We start from the raw sequence: 16,892 nt of genomic DNA, 5'->3' as shown, positions 1-16,892 counted from the left end.
CTCTACATTCTCTCCAAAAAGGTAGTCCTCCCGGCAAGGAACATCCGCCATCCGCTGCTGTACAGAATGATCCAAGTCAGAGACACGCAGCCATGAGAGTCTGCACGTCACTATACCTTGAGCAGTAATCCTGAATGTCACGCCAAAAATACCCCTGGCCAGGAACTTGCGACACGCCTTCTGCTGCCTGACCACCTGGCGAAAAGGCTCGTTCAGCTTCATAGGGAGTGTCTCAACCAAGCTGGACAGTTGACTTATCGAGTCCCGCAAGTGTACGCTTGTGAAGAGCTGGTATGACTGGATCTTGGCAGCAAGCATAGCGGCCTGATACGTCTTTCTCCCAAAAGAGTCAAGAGTCCTAGCTTCTCCGCCTGGGGGCGCCAAAGCATAGTCTCTAGTTCTCCTAGCTCTCTTGAGAGTGAAATCCACCACCAAGGAATTGTGGGGTAATTGGGGCCTCATCAATCCAGGTTCACCGTGGATCTGATATTGAGACTCAGCTTTCTTGGGAACCACAGGGCCAGACAGAGGGGCGGACCACTTTCGCATAAGGACTTCCCTTCAATACCTTATACAGAGGGACTGTCACAGCCTCTTTAGGTGGAGAAGAATAATCTAGGACCTCGAGCATGTCAGTCCTGGGCCCATCCTCAACCTCCACAGGGAAGGGAATAGCCATAGCCATTTCTCGGACAAAGGAGGAAAATGACCGACTCTTCTTTCCAGCAGAGAAGGGTCAGAGGGAATCTCAAAGGACTCATCAGAAGAGAAGTACCTGGGATCTTCCTCTGATTCCCACAAGCGCTCCTGCTAAGTCTCAGACACCTGTGTCAAGGTACTCTGACACTGAACCATGTAAGCCGCATTGAGCCTGCCATGAGTGGGAAAGCGTGGGGTACAAATGTAACAAAAAAAAAAAAAAAAACCTGCCTTGACGCCAAGAAACGATGTCCTCTGTGGCGATGTCGAGAAGTCGACGCCCAATCTGACTGCAGTGAAGCTCCTTCCATCGACGTCGTAGGGGAGTCGATCTGGGTGGCAGCCGGCGCCGATGCTGCAGGTGGCACCGCAGTCGGAGACCTCACCACAGGAGAAGGGCCAGACACCGCTACAGCAGATGGCACAGAAGGCGCAAGCACCCCCGACACCAAAGCTGATTGTCGCAGTAAGCCTTCCAGAAGTTCTGGAAACAAGGCCTGGATACACTCGTCAAGAGCCGCCATTGGAGAAGGCTGTGGGGCCGGTGGAACAGGCGGTGTCAGAATCCGTGGAGGCTCGGGAGCAGGTACCGGCCTGCCAAGAGACCGACGCATCGGCACCTCCTGTACCGAGGGGGAGCAGTCCTCTCGGCGCCGACACTTCTCAGGTGCCGACTCTCTCGACGCCCCGCAGGCTCCTGGTTACCGTGTGTCAAAGGAGAACGAGGACGGTGCTTCTTAGCCTTCAACTCGACGCCCGTCATCAAGACCTCGGTATCGATGAGGATGTGGAATCCTCACGTCTCCTCGGGGCCTCTCAGCAGCCATTACCTCTCTCCTCGCGTCGATGCTCAGTCAATGTCACGCCGCCGACCTCGGTACCAATGTCGACGGACCGAACCAGGCCCAAAAAGCTTCTCTCGTTCGGCCTCTCGAGACGCTGGGTCCGTTCTTTCATAAATAGACACAGACTACAAGCGGCTGGGCTATGGTCGAGCCGAAAGCACTGGATACACCAGGCCTGTACCTGAGATGGTCCGGTTGCACCGAGTACAACGTTGAAGCCGCTGGGGTGTCTTCGATGACATGGAAGAAAAACGGCTTCAGCGAAATCAAACGACACGATTGTGCCAAAAAACAAAAAGCACAAAAAAAGGGAAAAGGCCAGCGTGTCAATAAAGAAAGGAAACTTTAAAGTGGACAAAAGATTTTAAAAAGTTCGGGAAAACTACTCTTTTTTTTTTTTTTTTTTAATCTTAAGAAAAAAGGAAATAAAAGAAAATAAAATCAGTCGCGAAGAGAAGTCTTGTTCCTAGGCCTGACGGAGCACAGCGGAAAACACTGCCACACCTAACCGCGGAGAAAAAAGAACTAAAGAGGCACGCTGCGCGGCGGGAAGTCGTTCATGCATGCGTTGTTTGCGCTGCCCACGCAACGGAACTTTCCCGAAAGACTTTGAATTTTATTTTGCTTGTAAAATTTGTTTGCCACTTCCTGGGCCGCCGCGGACGACGACCCACATGTGAGAACAAGCAGCCTGCTTGTCCTCAGAGAAAATAATGCTAGACTAAATAGAAAATTAAGATTTATAACCCACTGAATGAATACATCCTCAGTCTACTAGTTTACCCTTTGAAATACTTGCCTCTTTCAGAAATATCTCCATATCTTCCTTACTTTCAAAACAAAGGCACGCATGTCATTTGATGAAATGTGGTTCTCAACATACTTAGCATGCTCTGATCTCTCATGTTAATCTGGCAAAGAAAAACAGAGGAAGCATGTTGTTACTTTGTTATACTTATCATTAACCAAAATTGCTGATTTGGGATGTCAGCAATATGTCGAGCATCTCCCTGATCTGTAACTGCACCAAAAGGAGTAGATCCATTTTCTAATACACTAGTAGTCGGGATATAAGCATATGTAATTTACATACGGGTATTCATGACATACAAAAAATAAATCATTTTCTTACAATGGCCATTACTAATGGGAAGGCAAAAGTATTAAGGTGCAATTTTGAACCAATAGAAACCTTGCACTCACCAGCTAATTTTGAAAGGGCTAGAAGACAAAATACAGAGATGTAAGAATGAAATCCCTGCCCCTTCAGCTGTGACTAAAAGTATGTGGGCTTTGAAGAAAAAAAAATTCTGCCCAGGAAATTTACAAAGGTAAAACAAAGCTGCTCACCTGTAACAGATGTTCTCTAGCAGGCTATCAGCGTTCATTAGAGGGTGGCAACCCCGGAGGAGCACAGCGACGTGAGAGGTGAGAGGAGGAGCGGATGCAGAGCTGACAGCCGATGGCTGCCTGCGGTGCCCCGCTTTCCTTTTTGAAAGCATTTTTGCAGGTTTAAGTTGTTTTTTTTTTGTTTTTGGACCAGCCACTGCTGCTCAACAGGAGAAGCAGCAGTGGCCGACAAATGGCAGCTGAGCTGATGTTGGACGGAGGGGGGGGGGGGGGGAGCAGCGGTGACCTGGGGGGGTGGGTGTGGAGGGTGGAGCGTGGCTGCGGTGACCTCGGGGTGGAAAGGGGGGGAGGGGGAGCGGTGGCACTCTGGGGGGGGGATGAGGGGCGGGGACTTGGGGGGGGGGGGGGGGCATTGCGAAGGGTTGAAACTGCGGCATCCAACATTCCAACTCTACTGTGTTTTAATTGGGCACTTTCCGCTGCTGATGCACCAGGAAGTGGAGGCGTCAACAGAAGCACAAATGCCTCAAGGCTTGTGTCCACGCAGTCAGCTTCAGAACGTTGGAGGTGGGTTTTGTTATATAGGATATGCCTCCTTGACATCTAGACAGCAAAGCCAATTCTTGAGTAGTATCATGGGAAGTAGTTACCCCAGGGATGCCATGCAAAACTTTTCTTTGAGGAGAAATTTGTCCAGGTCTCATAGATCGAGAATTGGATGTACTCCTCCTGTATTTTTTGGAATGAGAAAATATCTGGAGTAGAACCCTTGACCCCTGTCTGGCAGAGGAACTGGTTCTATTGCATTCTGCCATAGAAAGGCCAAGAGCTCTTCTCAAAGTAATCTCATTTGGAGGGAGCTGAAACGAGACTCTCTTGGTGGATGACTGGGGGGGGGGTCTTTTTCACCAATGCAGAACGTAGCCATGTTGAATGGTATGTAGGACCTATCAGTCAGAGATTATGAAAGGCCATCCCTGCTAGAAGAGATTGAGTTTCCCTCTAACAGGTAAGTCATTTGGCATAGACAACTGTACGGTGGCAATGTTCTCTAGAAAGGAGTTAAAAATTAGGTTGTTGTTTAGATTGAGAGGGCATTTGGGATTTTTGTCCCCATTGCTGTTTTGGATGCGAGAATTGGGGTGTAATCCGTTGGGGTGGAGGAAGGATAGGGCTGTAACGAAGCTTAGATATATAGTAGTTGGAACATCTATATCCTCCCTGAAATAATCTAGTAAAAGAAGAAGCAGTAGTAGTTTGAGGCATAGACAGAGTCTTTACCGTATCTCTACAGTTTTTTAAAATTAGGTCAGCAAATTATTAAACAAGTTTTCTCCACGACAAGGGACATCTGCTAGATGCTCCTGGACAGCAGATTCAAGGTTGGAAACTCTGAGCCAGGATAATAGGCACATTCCTACTGTTAAAGCGGAAATTCGTGAGGAGACAAATGCTTCAAAGGCCTGCCTCGAAAGATATTTACAACAGTCTAGAAGTTTTCAGTGAATTTTTTTGGAATGCCTCTCGTTTATCAGAGGGAAGGAATTCTGCAAAGGTAGAGCATTCTGTATTAGACATTTTAAGTAAATGGTGGAATAAAGTTAATCATATCAGCTTCTGCAGCTGGAGAGAGTTTTTCTGCCGATAATGATGCATGTGTTAGTCGGGTGTAAGCCACTCCTAATGGTTGATGTCAAGCCAGAGTGTGGGAGCTCTCTGGTGACTGTCTCTCTGATGTATCCTCAGGCTGGGCTGAGGCTGGGGACAAGTACTCTGTAAGCCTGTATAGAATGCAACAGCAGTAGCCCTGAAATCTCTTCCTTGAGCATAGCCCGGATTTCCTCATGTAGAGCAGGTATCTGTACCAGCTGAGAAAGCGATGTGGACACAGCCCAAGAGATATCTTGTGCAGGTGTAGGAGATCTGGAAGACCTTGAAGGTTCTCATGATATGAGCTGGAGAGAAGGGCAGCGATACTAAGTCAACGATGCTTCCCATGCATTGAGGACATCAATACACAGGAGGTATGGGCCGAGTGTCTGGAAGAAGAACAATGGCGATGCTTCTCAGGCTTTTTGTGCTGCAGGTCCTTCGATGCATGCAGCACCGATGATGAGGACGTAGAGTCCTGATGTGTTTGTGCTATCAAGTCCTATGTAGCACCCTCCCAATGTTGCATGGGTGCACCCTATGTCAATGCAAGTTCTGGGTTGAGTATCGAGTCTCATAAGAACATAAGTATTGCCATACTGGGACAGATCAAAGGTCCATCAAGCCCACCATCCCATTTCCAACAGTGGCCAATCCAGGTCACAAATACCTGACAAGATCCCAAAACAGTACAATATATTTTATAATGCTTATCCCAGAAATAAGCAATAGATTTTCCACAAGTCCATTTTAATAATGGCTTATGGACTTTTCTTTTAGGAAGCCATCCAAACCTTTTTTAAACCCCAATATCCTTGTGGTGTTATGAATACTGTCTTGTGCGAAAATGCCCTGATCAACTAATCATCCAGATACGGATGATCTGTGATGCTTCTGCACCTGAGAAAAGCTACCACAACCACCATCACCTTTGTGAAAATTCTGGGTGCTGTGGCCAAACCAAATGGAATGGTCTGAAACTAAAAATGGTGTCCAAGAATCACAAAGTGAAAAATCTTTGATTTGCAGGCCAAATTGGGTTATAAAAAAAAGCTTCTTTCAGATACAGAGCCATAAGGTACACACCTGGGGGCACCGAAACAAATGAAGTATCTACATCCGAAAATGTGGGACACAGAGGGTGTGATTTACACTCTTGAGATCCAATAATTGCCTGAAGAAATCTTCTTTTTGGGAACAACTAAATAAATGGAGTATCTCTCCTTAAACCCCTGTCATGCTTGGGGATGGGAACTACCACAACCAAAATTTAAAATTTGCAGGGCGGTGTGACCTGTCTCTTGATTTTCATTTTGTAGGAATATTTTTTTAAACCCTTCTAGAGGGCAGAAAACTTCAGCATTCCACCAGGATAACACCAGGATGGCTGACCAGGAGGAAAATAAATGAAGAGAATTTACAGGCACAGCTCTCCTGCTTTTAGCCAACTTCTCCCTATTCGCATTGAAGGTACAGTTGCTCCAGCTCTCCAAATCATATCTTTGGGGTTTCGGGGGGGGGGGGGGGGGGGGGGGGGGGGGGGGGGGGGGGGGTTGTTTTGTCTGTTGTTTTTTTTTTGTTTGTTAAGAAGGAAGGGGGAAATTGGGGACTCAAACTTCTGGGTATGTCCCAACCAACACCATGTCCCAGAGAAGCTGCCCCCTAGCTCAACCGGTAACCGGTTAAATTAAATAGACCAGGAGGAGGTCTCAGCCAATCATCTCAAAAGCTGCATGGAGCCATCCAACCCCTGCTGGAGAAAGAAAAATACCGAACGGTTACAGCTACCCAGTGTCTTTAAAGGGCAGAGCTTAAATTTTGTACTTCTGTCTCCACCTGCTGGTCAATTGACACAGTACCCACAGGGTTTTGGACTAGTCTTGTGACGACACTAAGGAATTTTTATATAAATATTCTGTGAAACCTCAATTCTTGTAGATATAGTCATTGAACCGCATGAATGAATATTAATGCAAGAGTACAGTATGTATAAAGCTAGTGTATGCTTGAGAGCAAGAAATAAGAAGATTAGGTAAAACTAGGAGACAGAAGCATATATTAAGTGGTTATACTAGTTCAATGAAAGTTGAATCTGGTAATGCATATTTAAAAAGTGCTGTGGTCTGCTGTAGAGAAAATGGTATTACTTGTTTAAAAATGGTTTTTGCCACTATAAAATGTATCTTTTGAATTTTAGACAAAGAGTGGTTTTGTTCACATTTCCTTTGACAATATATTAGAGCAGAAATACATGACTTGCTTTATCTATTTTCATTAATTTTTTATCAGAAGATAAAATACAAATGACAACAGTTCCCATCGTCTAAAATGGCAAGTACACTGTTGTAGAACAAAACTGGGATTGAGTTCAAAATCTTTAGTGTAAGAAATTCAATTTCTGTGAAAGCTAAATTATTTCCAATGCTAATCTAGTCAACAGAGCTACTATTTGGTAAATTATAATAAAAGAAATAAACCCTTACCTCCAACATTATGGGTTTACAGACACTTCGTTTAAATCTGTTGCCATTTTCCCTCAGCCACAGAACAGCATTATATGTATCTCTGAATCTTCCTCGCAGTTTTTCTTCCTTCAGATTCATCAGGTTGTCAAACTGTCTAATACGATTAGTGCTGCCTAATAATCAAAAACATCATGATTAAAATGTTGATTCTAACTTTATTGATAAATACATGTATAGTAGCATAGAGCTCAAACAAAACCATGTATGCGGCCCCCAGCACTCAATCTGCTTAATCTCAATGTCCAATTCAGTTTTTTAATTATTGAAGATGCTAGTCTCATGGTACTTATAAACTAAGAAGTGTAATTGCTTATCTGCAATAGTTGTTCTGATAGTAGCAAAATAAGTCATAGTGATTTGTTATATAACATTCATCAGATGCTTCTCACACACTGCAGGGTCTACTGCAGGTGACTTGACAGTCATAACAGTCATACCTAGTTTAAGAATAGAACTCTAAACACATTAAAAATGTTGAAACAGGAAACAGATATTGAGATGACTTCTATCAGAGAACAGCAGCAGATAATTACACTTTCTTCACCAGCACACTGAAATAAGGATTCACATGGATAGGGTTATCCTCAAATAAAAAAACGGAAGTATCTCACTATGCAGATTAGTGACTCCTCCAGTACAGGAATAATGCAACTCACAGTAAATTAGTGTACCACTTAAAGGGCAGTGCAGTATGCCTGTGGTTCCTGTCTGTATATCTTAAAGAGGCTAGTGCTGAAAAAAAAACCCCAGAGGCTTCTCTGCTTTCCCTTCACTCCTCCCCCCCAAGACACATTAATCAAGTTCAGTCCCAAGAACCTGTACCTCCCCTCCTCCCATGCCAACTGTAATACATCTCTGGTGTCTAGGGGTTTCTAGGTCAGGAACACTCCCCTGTCACTCCTGCTCATGCTGGTTCCACAATACTATTGCTGGAGATCACCAGACATGACAGGGAATCACTCCTGGCCCAAAAACCTCTAGACCCCAGGGATGCTTTAGAGTAGGCCTAGGAGGAGGGAGGCCCCACAGGAGGCCCAGGTGGCAGTCTATGGGGGCTATGTGGCCTAAGTTGTGCTTCTCTGGATTCTTTAGTTTCCAGAGTCTTCAGAGGTACAAAGGCCTTTTTGACAGATATTTTCTATGACTTGGTCCACATTAGTCTCTGGCCTTGGTGGTGGTCTGCAGATGGCTTTGGCTGGCCAGCGTGTATTCAGCTCTAAGACATGCCTAATTAAGCTTCCCTTCCAGGGATGGCTGTTGTTCAGAGAGGATCAGGAGAAACTGGTCAAGTACCTGGGGTACTCCTTGCCACAGCAACTTCCTGAGGACATGATGTGCCCCTCAGTCAGAGGGTCCCCTACAGGTCCCATCTGAGAGAGTGGAACCAGTTTCAGTCAAGCAGGTGAGGAGCCTCATCCTCCTACTCAGCAAAGTTTCAGAAAAATCATCCCTATTATGAAGCTCAAAGGGCAAAGGATAGTGGAGGATCCTCTACTTCCAAAGGTCCCCCCCCCCCCATGGAAGTTCAGAGGACCTTTTCCAAGCAGGTTTAAGTGGAAGATTGGCTACACCTGTTCTACCAGCAGAGGACCATTATTACCTCTAATTAATTGGTCCTAGAGGTGTTTCAAGTAGGATTATGTCCTAGACCTTCCAGATCCCATTTCAGATGCCTTTATGCTGTCACCCTATAGTTCAGCTCCCAAGCATAAAGCTATGAATGATATGCTGCAGCAGTTGCTCCAGTTAGAAGCTGGTGAACCAGTTCCCCTTTTAGCAACAGGGTGAATGGTGTTACTCCATTTATTTTGTGGTCCCCAAGAAAGGGGGAATGTTCCATCCCATTCTGGCACTATGGGGGTCAATGCTTTCCTCCGTGTCCTGCATTTCCACATAGAAACATTGCATCTGGTGATTTCATCAGTCAGACCAAGGAAGTTCTTGACCTTCCTGGATCCAAGGCTTACTTCTACACTGCCATCAGGAATGAGAACAATCGCTTCCTGTAGTTGTGTGTGCTGGGTCAACACTTTCAGTTCAGGGAGCTTCCCATCGAGCTCAACTGTCCCCAGGATTTTCTCCTAAGACATGGTTGTTGTGGCAGCATCCCTTCCCAGGGAGCAGATAAGAGTTCACCTTACTTGAGTGATTGGCTCATCTGAGCCTACTCGGAGCCAGATTTTCAGATAGCCACATCCAGGGGGATCAATCTGCTGGAAAACTTTGGTTCACTGGTGAATTATGACAAGAGTCTTGCAGGTCCTTGAGTACTTTGGGGTCCTCCTTCCTCAAGAAAGAATGTACAAGCTCCTTACACAAATAAAAGTGTTTAACATGTGCCAGGACCCAATAGCCTTGAACTATTTGCAACTCCTGGGCTCCATGGAGCTATGTTGGACGTGGGTCCCACAGGCAAGAAGGCCCCCTCCAGTGTGCTCTTCTATGTCACTAGTCTCCCAGGTCCCATCAGTACCAGGTCCAGCTTCTACTGACGATGGCTCTCCAGGGTTAGTTGATGTGGTGGGGGTCTTCACGTCACCTGCTTACAAGTGTCCCTTTGGGCCCACCAGACTGGAAGGTGGTGATGACTGATGCCAATGTACTGGGCTATGCAGCCCCCTGACTGGACCTCATCATATAAGGTCATTGGTTGGGCCCGGAGGTGTCGTGGCCTATCAATTGCCTGGAAGTAAGGATCATTCACTTGGCCGTGGTGTTGTTCTTTCCCCTGCTGAAGGGCAGTTTGCAGAAGATCCTGGGGGCAGCTGTGAGCCCAAAGAGAAACACCCTGAACAAAAAGTGTTGGTCCAGCAAAGTCTTTCCCACCAGAGGTATGGGAGGATACGCATACATAAGGCCTGTTCCCCAATAAAGGAGAAAGGCATCTGGTGTTAGTCTGTCGTGGGCCTGAAGCCTGGAACACAACTGAGGGACCTTGTGATTGATTTGAGTGGCAAAAAGATCCACCGAGGGGCTGCCCCACTCTCAGAAGATCTTGCGGGTTACGTCCATATTCAGTGACCACTCAAGAGGTTGCATTACCCTGCTCAGCCTGTCGGCCAGACTGTTGTTTACGCCTGCCAGATAAGTGGCTTGGAGAAACATGCTGTGATGGCACACCCAAAGCCTCATCTGGACGGCACCTAAGAGTCTCGTTGAGGTGCATCGAGCGAAGATTAAGAAGCACCATTCTCCTTCGACACCTGGTGCCAGGAGCTCCGGGGTGCCGAGAGATTTGGCACCCGAGAAGCATCAACGCCAGGAGGACTGCTCCCCCTCCATACAGGAGGTGCCAATGCGTCAGCCTCTCAGCAGTCCGGTTCCTGGTCCTGAGCCTCAGGCGACTCTGCCACCGACTGCTCCACCGGCCCCCGCAGCCTTCTCCGATGGCGGCTCTCGACAAGCGCATTTCGGACTTACTTCCAGAGCTTCTGGAAGGACTGCTGCATCAGTGTCGTGGGTGCTTGCACCTGCCGTGCCGTCATCTGCAGCTGTGTCTGGCCCTCCAACAGTGGTGAGGTCTCTGAGCTCTGTGTCGCTTGCAGCTCCAGTATCGGCTGCCACCCAGGTCGACTCCCCATTGACGATGGTGGAGGAAACTTCACCACAGTCCATGCGAGAGTCAGCCACTCAACATCGCCATCGAGGCCATGGGTCTTCGGCGTCGAGGCGGGTTCGGTCTCGGAAGTCACTGAGGGAAGTGCTCTCCGATACCGAGGAAGAGCGCTCGTGGGAGTCAGAGGAGGATCCCAGGTACTTCTCTTCAGATGAGTCCTTTGGGATTCCCTCTGAACCAGGATCTCTGGCGATGTCAAGCAGCCAACAGGGGTGCCTGCGCCTGCTGTGCCGTCACCTGCAGCTGTGTCTGGCCACGAATGGGTATCTGTGCCTGAGATGGTCCGGTTGCACAGGGTACAGTGTTTGAAGCCGCTGGGAGTCTTCGATGACATGGAAGGGAAGACTGCCCTAGCAAAATCAAGAAACGAGATTGTGCCGGAAAAGGGGCACAAAAAAAAGGGAGAACCAGCCGAGCAGGCCTAAGGACAACCACAGCTAAAAGAAAGAAAACTTAAAATGCGTGCCAAAAACAAACTAAGAAAATAAGGGAAAAATCAGGGGGTTTTTGTTTTGTTTTTGTAAACAAAGTGAAAGAAAAAGTAACTATGAGGAAGGCGAAAAAGCCGAAAACAGGCACAACAAGGCTCTTCCCGGGCGAACGAGGAGTAACAGCGGAACCTGCCACTCCCGACGCGGAAAAAGAAGAACTGAGGATTGCGGTCGCGCAACGGGCGGGAAGGCACTTCGCACATGCGCAGTGCTGCATGCGCGCCAGAAGGCTCTAGCAAAACTTTTTTCATTTTGCTAAGCATTATGCTGACGTGGATCGTCGACCCATCGGTGAGAATAATGCAGCCTGCCTGTCCTCAGACAACAGGTGGTACTTACGGCAAATGAAAAGAAAAAGAAAACAAAGGACAGCTGAGTAATTTGAGGGGTTATAAAAAAGAAGCCCCTTTGGTTGATCATTGGGAGCAATTTCACCATACAGAACATGATTTGGTATATGTGTTGTTAGCGTACGTAGTTTTAACTCATGGGGGAAATGTTTCTGCTATCCTATTGAAGAAAGAGCAACAGTTTATTTTCAGATGGAATACATTGGTCCCTAGAAGTCTTAATAAGGAAACTGAGTGGTTATTATTATTATTTGTTACATCTGTATCCCACATTTTCCCACCTTTTACAGGCTCAATGTGGCTTACATATGACCGCTGTATCATGTGACATTCCTGCATTCAGAGACGGGAGGGATTTAAGTTGGACAGTGCATGTGTTGGCATTCTTGAAAGATTCTCGACTGGAGGCAAGTTCCACCACAGGTTAGCTGTTAATGATAGTTTAGATTTAAGTTTTGATTGGGATCATATAATTAAAAAAGTAATACTAGAGAGAATGGTCAATTGTTTAAAATTTTTTTTGTTTGGTTTCTTTAGTTATGTTCTCCTGAGGATGCCTAATATTGGTGAAACATGGACCATGTTGAGAACATACGCATTATTAAGTTGCAGTGACATTATTCACTATGGGGTATGAAAACTAACTTATCACATTTATGGTGCTACACTGGAGGAACATCTATTTTACAGGGAGTGATAACTGTAACATCAGGAGAAACACCCCATCCCAAGATAAATGAATTTATTCTTGAATTTTTGGCTGCCTATATTAGATTGCATATGCTGCTTTTTGGACTGTATATTTCACAGTATATAATTATTTTTGGCAGGTAGGGATGGACTATGGTGCGATGATGGTGGATTGGTTGCATTATTTATAAGAAGGCTTCGGCCAGTGTAATACATCTAAAACTGAGCACTTATCACAATATTTATTGTAAATTTTAGTATAAGGAGTGAATTGATTTATATGTAGACATTTGGGGGTTCAGAATATTTGTTTCAATTGAATTTTAATTGCCAAACATTAGACTGTTCTTCTAATTTTTGAGGATCCTTCTTCATGTTTTCCACTCCCTCCAGGGTATCCTCTCTGTTACAAATCTTGGTATCATCCGCAAAAAGGCAAACCTTACCTTCCAACCCTTCAGCAATGTCGCTCACAAATATAGTGAACAGAATAGGCTCCAGCACCGATCCCTACAAATTTAGCAGCCCAGCTTTTTTTAGAAATGTGAGCATATTGTTATTTTAACAGGTGTTTAACACTTGATGATGTTTAATTGTTATCAGTTTAATATAAACTGTGTTTAACTTTTACTTATGTACACTGGGTATTTTCCTGTCCCTGGAGGGCTCACCTGAAGCAATGAAGGGTTAAGTGACTTACTCAAGATCACAAGGAGCAACAGTGGGTTCTGAACCGGCCACCTCTGAATATCAAGCCCGGTGCTTTAACCACCATGTCACTCCGCCACTCATGCATTTACAGGCAGAGGCCACACTGTATGTCCTGGTATGCCAGACCTAAGCACTGAACACACCAGTTATGGGGATCTGTGCCTGAAATGGTACTGCTGCATAGAGTACACTTCTTAAAGCCACTAGGCACCCTTGGTGACATGGAGTGAAAAATAGCCAATGCAAGGTAAAAAGGCTCAATGGCCCAGGGAGCTCAAGTAGTCGTGTACTCAAAAAGGGTCGATGCTTCCTAGGCTGAGAGGCCCCAAAGGCTGAAAAATGAAAAATAATTTTAAAATGAATCAACTGAATACAGTTAAAAATGAAAAAGAAGAATATGAATAAAAATAGCCCGAGAAAGGGAAGGCACCAAAAGGCAAAAGCTTGACATGCTGAGGAGAAATTAAAAGACCAACCCCTCTGCTCCACAGAAAACACTAGACTGCTGGTCTAGTAGCCTAGTGGTTAGTGAGTGGACTTTGATCCTGGGGAACTGGGTTCAATTCCCACTGCAGCTCCTTGCGACTCTGGTCAAGTCACTTAACCCTCCGGAGTAGAGAAGTGGCCTATGGTTAGAGCACCGGTCTTGCAATCCAGAGGTGGCCGGTTCAAATCCCACTGCTGCTCCTTGTGATGTTGGGCAAGTCACTTAACCCTCCATTGCCTCAGATACAAACTTAGATTGTGAGCCCTCCTGGGACAGAGAAATACCCAGAGTACCTGAATGTAACTCACCTTGAGCTACTACTGAAAAAGGTGTGAGGAAAATCTAAATAAATAAATAAATTGTCCCAGGTACAAATAAGTACCTGTATATACTATGTAAACCGCTTTGAACGTAGTTGCAAAAACCACAGAAAAGTGGTATATCAAGATCCATTTCCCTTTCTCTTCCCCCTTTCCCATGCTCAAGCATCGAGAAAGAAGGCACCACCGCACATGCGCAGTGGGGGCACTGCCTTAAAGTTTTAATGTGACAGTGCACTATGGCAGTGTCCGCACTGTGCTCAGTAGATGACGTCACTCACATATGGGAGCATTATGCCTGCTTGTCCTCAGAAAATGCCCCAAACCTGGATTTCGGGTCGGTTTCAGTGTCAAAACTGAAACTCGGTCAGTCTCTAATGATTAAGTGCCAATTATAAAAAAGCAAATCCTTACTGGAGCTGGTCTTCAGCCCAACTCAGAAAGATGCAGAAAAGTATTCAAACAATTTTATGTGTAGGACAGGAAAAAGGATCAAGAACTTTATTTTCACACTAAACTGCAAACTTCTTCCACCTGAAACTGTATGATATTCTAGTGGTGGTTTTCCTAGAAGGCAGAATAATCTAACACATTATCAAGCAAGTTCAGAGCTTCTATGGCTACTCTCTTAACATCCAGGCAATGACGGTAGGAATTTGATGTTGGGATGCAGCAAAGTGCCCTGCTGCTGTATGATTAATTTTGCAGAACCCTCAGTCTGAATGGTCTTCTTTATGGGCAGTTTCTTATAGAGGAGGAAACCAACCCGTCTTGGCCAAAAAAAAAAAAAAGGGGGGGAGGCTATGAAAATCATAGTTCTATGATCCTGTTTGAATTTTAGGATCTTCACTATCAGCAGAATAGGACAACACACAAAATACCCTTCCACCTGATCTTGGAGGAAGACAGCAAAGCTAGTTTGCCAAGTCCATATTCTGGAACAGAACTGAAGAGCCTTCCTGTTTTGAGGATTTGCAACAGAGGTCTATCACATGTGTTTTCCACTTGCAAAATATCCTCTGCACTACTCTGGAGTGCGGAGACCATTCCTGAGACTCAGCTTGCCCACCAGTACATTGTTCTTTCCTGCCAGATACAAGAATCTGAGGGTACCCCTTGAGAAATGGCCAAGTTCCACATTCCAAGTCTCCCAATGTAAGTGGAAAGAACCTGTTCCTCCCTGCTTGTTAATGTATTGTATTGCTACCTGGTTGTATGTCTGTAGTGGGATAATTCTGCTGGCAAGCAGATCTCTGAAAGTTTTTACAGAATTCCAAATTGCCTTTAGGCTCAGGCGACTTTGTTTGTTACAGTTTTATCTGAGCAGACCAAAAGCCCTATATGTGAAGTCCATTACATTCCCCAGCACAGCTGGAATGCATTCGTGTTTAGGACATCCTGAACTGGAGAAACCTGGAAGGGAATTCCTTTTGCCAGGTTCGGTTTGATGACCTGGCCTGTGTGCACTGCAAAAAAAACGTCCACTGGGCCTGCCTCATTTGGATATTGTAGGGATCTTTTCCTGCTGTCTCATATTTGCTGGTCTGCGGCCTGGTTAGGCCTGAACCATCTTTGCTGAACCAATATGGATTCTGAAGCCTGAATACAACATGAACAAGCTTTTTCTTTTACAAAGAAAAACTACTTCTTGGCATAGCTGCTGACTTTATCAAGGACTTCTTGGCAGAGCTGCTGACTTTATCAAGGACATGTTTACGTGTACTAGCCTTCCAATTATCTCCTGGGAAGGTGTGTAGGAGCGTGCCTCACTGTGACAGAGTCTCCGGAAACATCTGTGAACGATGGAGGGGAGTCTGGTACTACTGATAAGCTGTTCTTGCCGAATGTCCATGAGGCCCCTCATTGTCATGAACGTATGTGACCTGGACAGATGGAAAGACAGCGTGTGATTGGTCCATGATGGTCATCTGTGGACTCGAAGGGGAGTGCCAAAGCAGGGCATGAGAGAGATAGAAAGGAGAACAGACAGAAGAGAAGAAGATTTCAGGGTATATGCATCTCTCTCAGGAGCTAGAGACTGATTTGCCTAAACACCTGTGAACTGTATCTCTGTGCTGTGCAAGGTCAAGTTCAGAAGCAGCTCTGTGGCTTACCCAAAGACTATGTAACTGGATGCTCATCATGCAAGGACATTGGACTAAATCCTGATCTTAAAGGGTTCGCAGGAGGATTCTGCTAGAGCCTGGAAGAGAAGGAGAAGCCAATTCATCACCCCATCTGGACTCCAAACCTACGGGCTGCAACGGTGACATATAGGACATTTCCTCTTACGATCAGGTTTACTTAGTTTTTGTTTTTGCCTGTGAAGAACTGGCTGTCTCAGGGCCTGTGGTCAGTAGCCTAACTATGCTGCTAAGTTGGTAATCTCTTCTCAGGATATATTATAGTTGTGTAGTTATGTACATATATATTTTTGTTTGTTTGTTTTCATATATCTATTAGTGTACCCCTTAGTATATTTTGCAAAGTACAAATTTTTGTACTTGTTTTGCCATATTGCCTTATGTCTATAATAAATAATATATATTTCTGTTTTGGCATTATTCCTTCATTGGTGGACAGACTAACAAGAATCTAAGGCCCACATATAGGTACTGCTAATCTCCTAACAAACGAGTCCAGAGTAATTGCTGCCTGAGTGATTTTCTGATATATATCACTGCCTACAATACACACTAATGAATTACATACACTGCTGATGCCATGTGATCCAACAATCTCTACCTCAAGCTGATATCTACTGTTCATTAATTCCTGGACCATGGATAAAAGCCTGGTAATTGTTTCTAGTAGAAGGAAGGCATTTGGGTCATGTCTAGCAGTGCTCCAATGAATTCCAGTTGAGGTACATGGTTCAGTGGGACTTGATTAATTGATGAGAAATCTAATGACCCTATCACCTGGATGGTTCTACTCATTCATCACCGACCTCTTATGTGAGATTCGCTCGTAACTAAATCACCATCCATATAGGAAAACAAAGGTTCTACCAGTCCTTTCCTGCCAGATACAAGAATCTGAGGGTACCCCTTGAGAAATGGCCAAGTTCCACATTCCAAGTCTCCCAATGTAAGTGGAAAGAACCTGTTCCTCCCTGCTTGTTAATGTATTGTATTGCTTCATTATTCCTTCATTGG

At 45.4% G+C, this 16,892-nt stretch overlaps 1 protein-coding gene across 1 annotated transcript in view; it reads right to left on the bottom strand.

The window, feature by feature from the left end:
* SMC5 (structural maintenance of chromosomes 5) overlaps positions 1–16,892 on the bottom strand; it is a 201,628-nt gene that overhangs the window by 104,613 nt on the left and 80,123 nt on the right. Inside the window, 4 exon segments of the mRNA XM_030193855.1 lie at positions 2,344–2,384; positions 2,387–2,437; positions 2,440–2,455; positions 7,028–7,182. Coding sequence (XP_030049715.1) covers positions 2,344–2,384; positions 2,387–2,437; positions 2,440–2,455; positions 7,028–7,182 — 263 coding nt within the window.

This window comes from Microcaecilia unicolor, chromosome 2, assembly GCF_901765095.1.
Source record: "Microcaecilia unicolor chromosome 2, aMicUni1.1, whole genome shotgun sequence".
NCBI classification, from domain to species: domain Eukaryota; kingdom Metazoa; phylum Chordata; class Amphibia; order Gymnophiona; family Siphonopidae; genus Microcaecilia; species Microcaecilia unicolor.
This window is presented reverse-complemented; position numbering and strand designations above follow the sequence as displayed.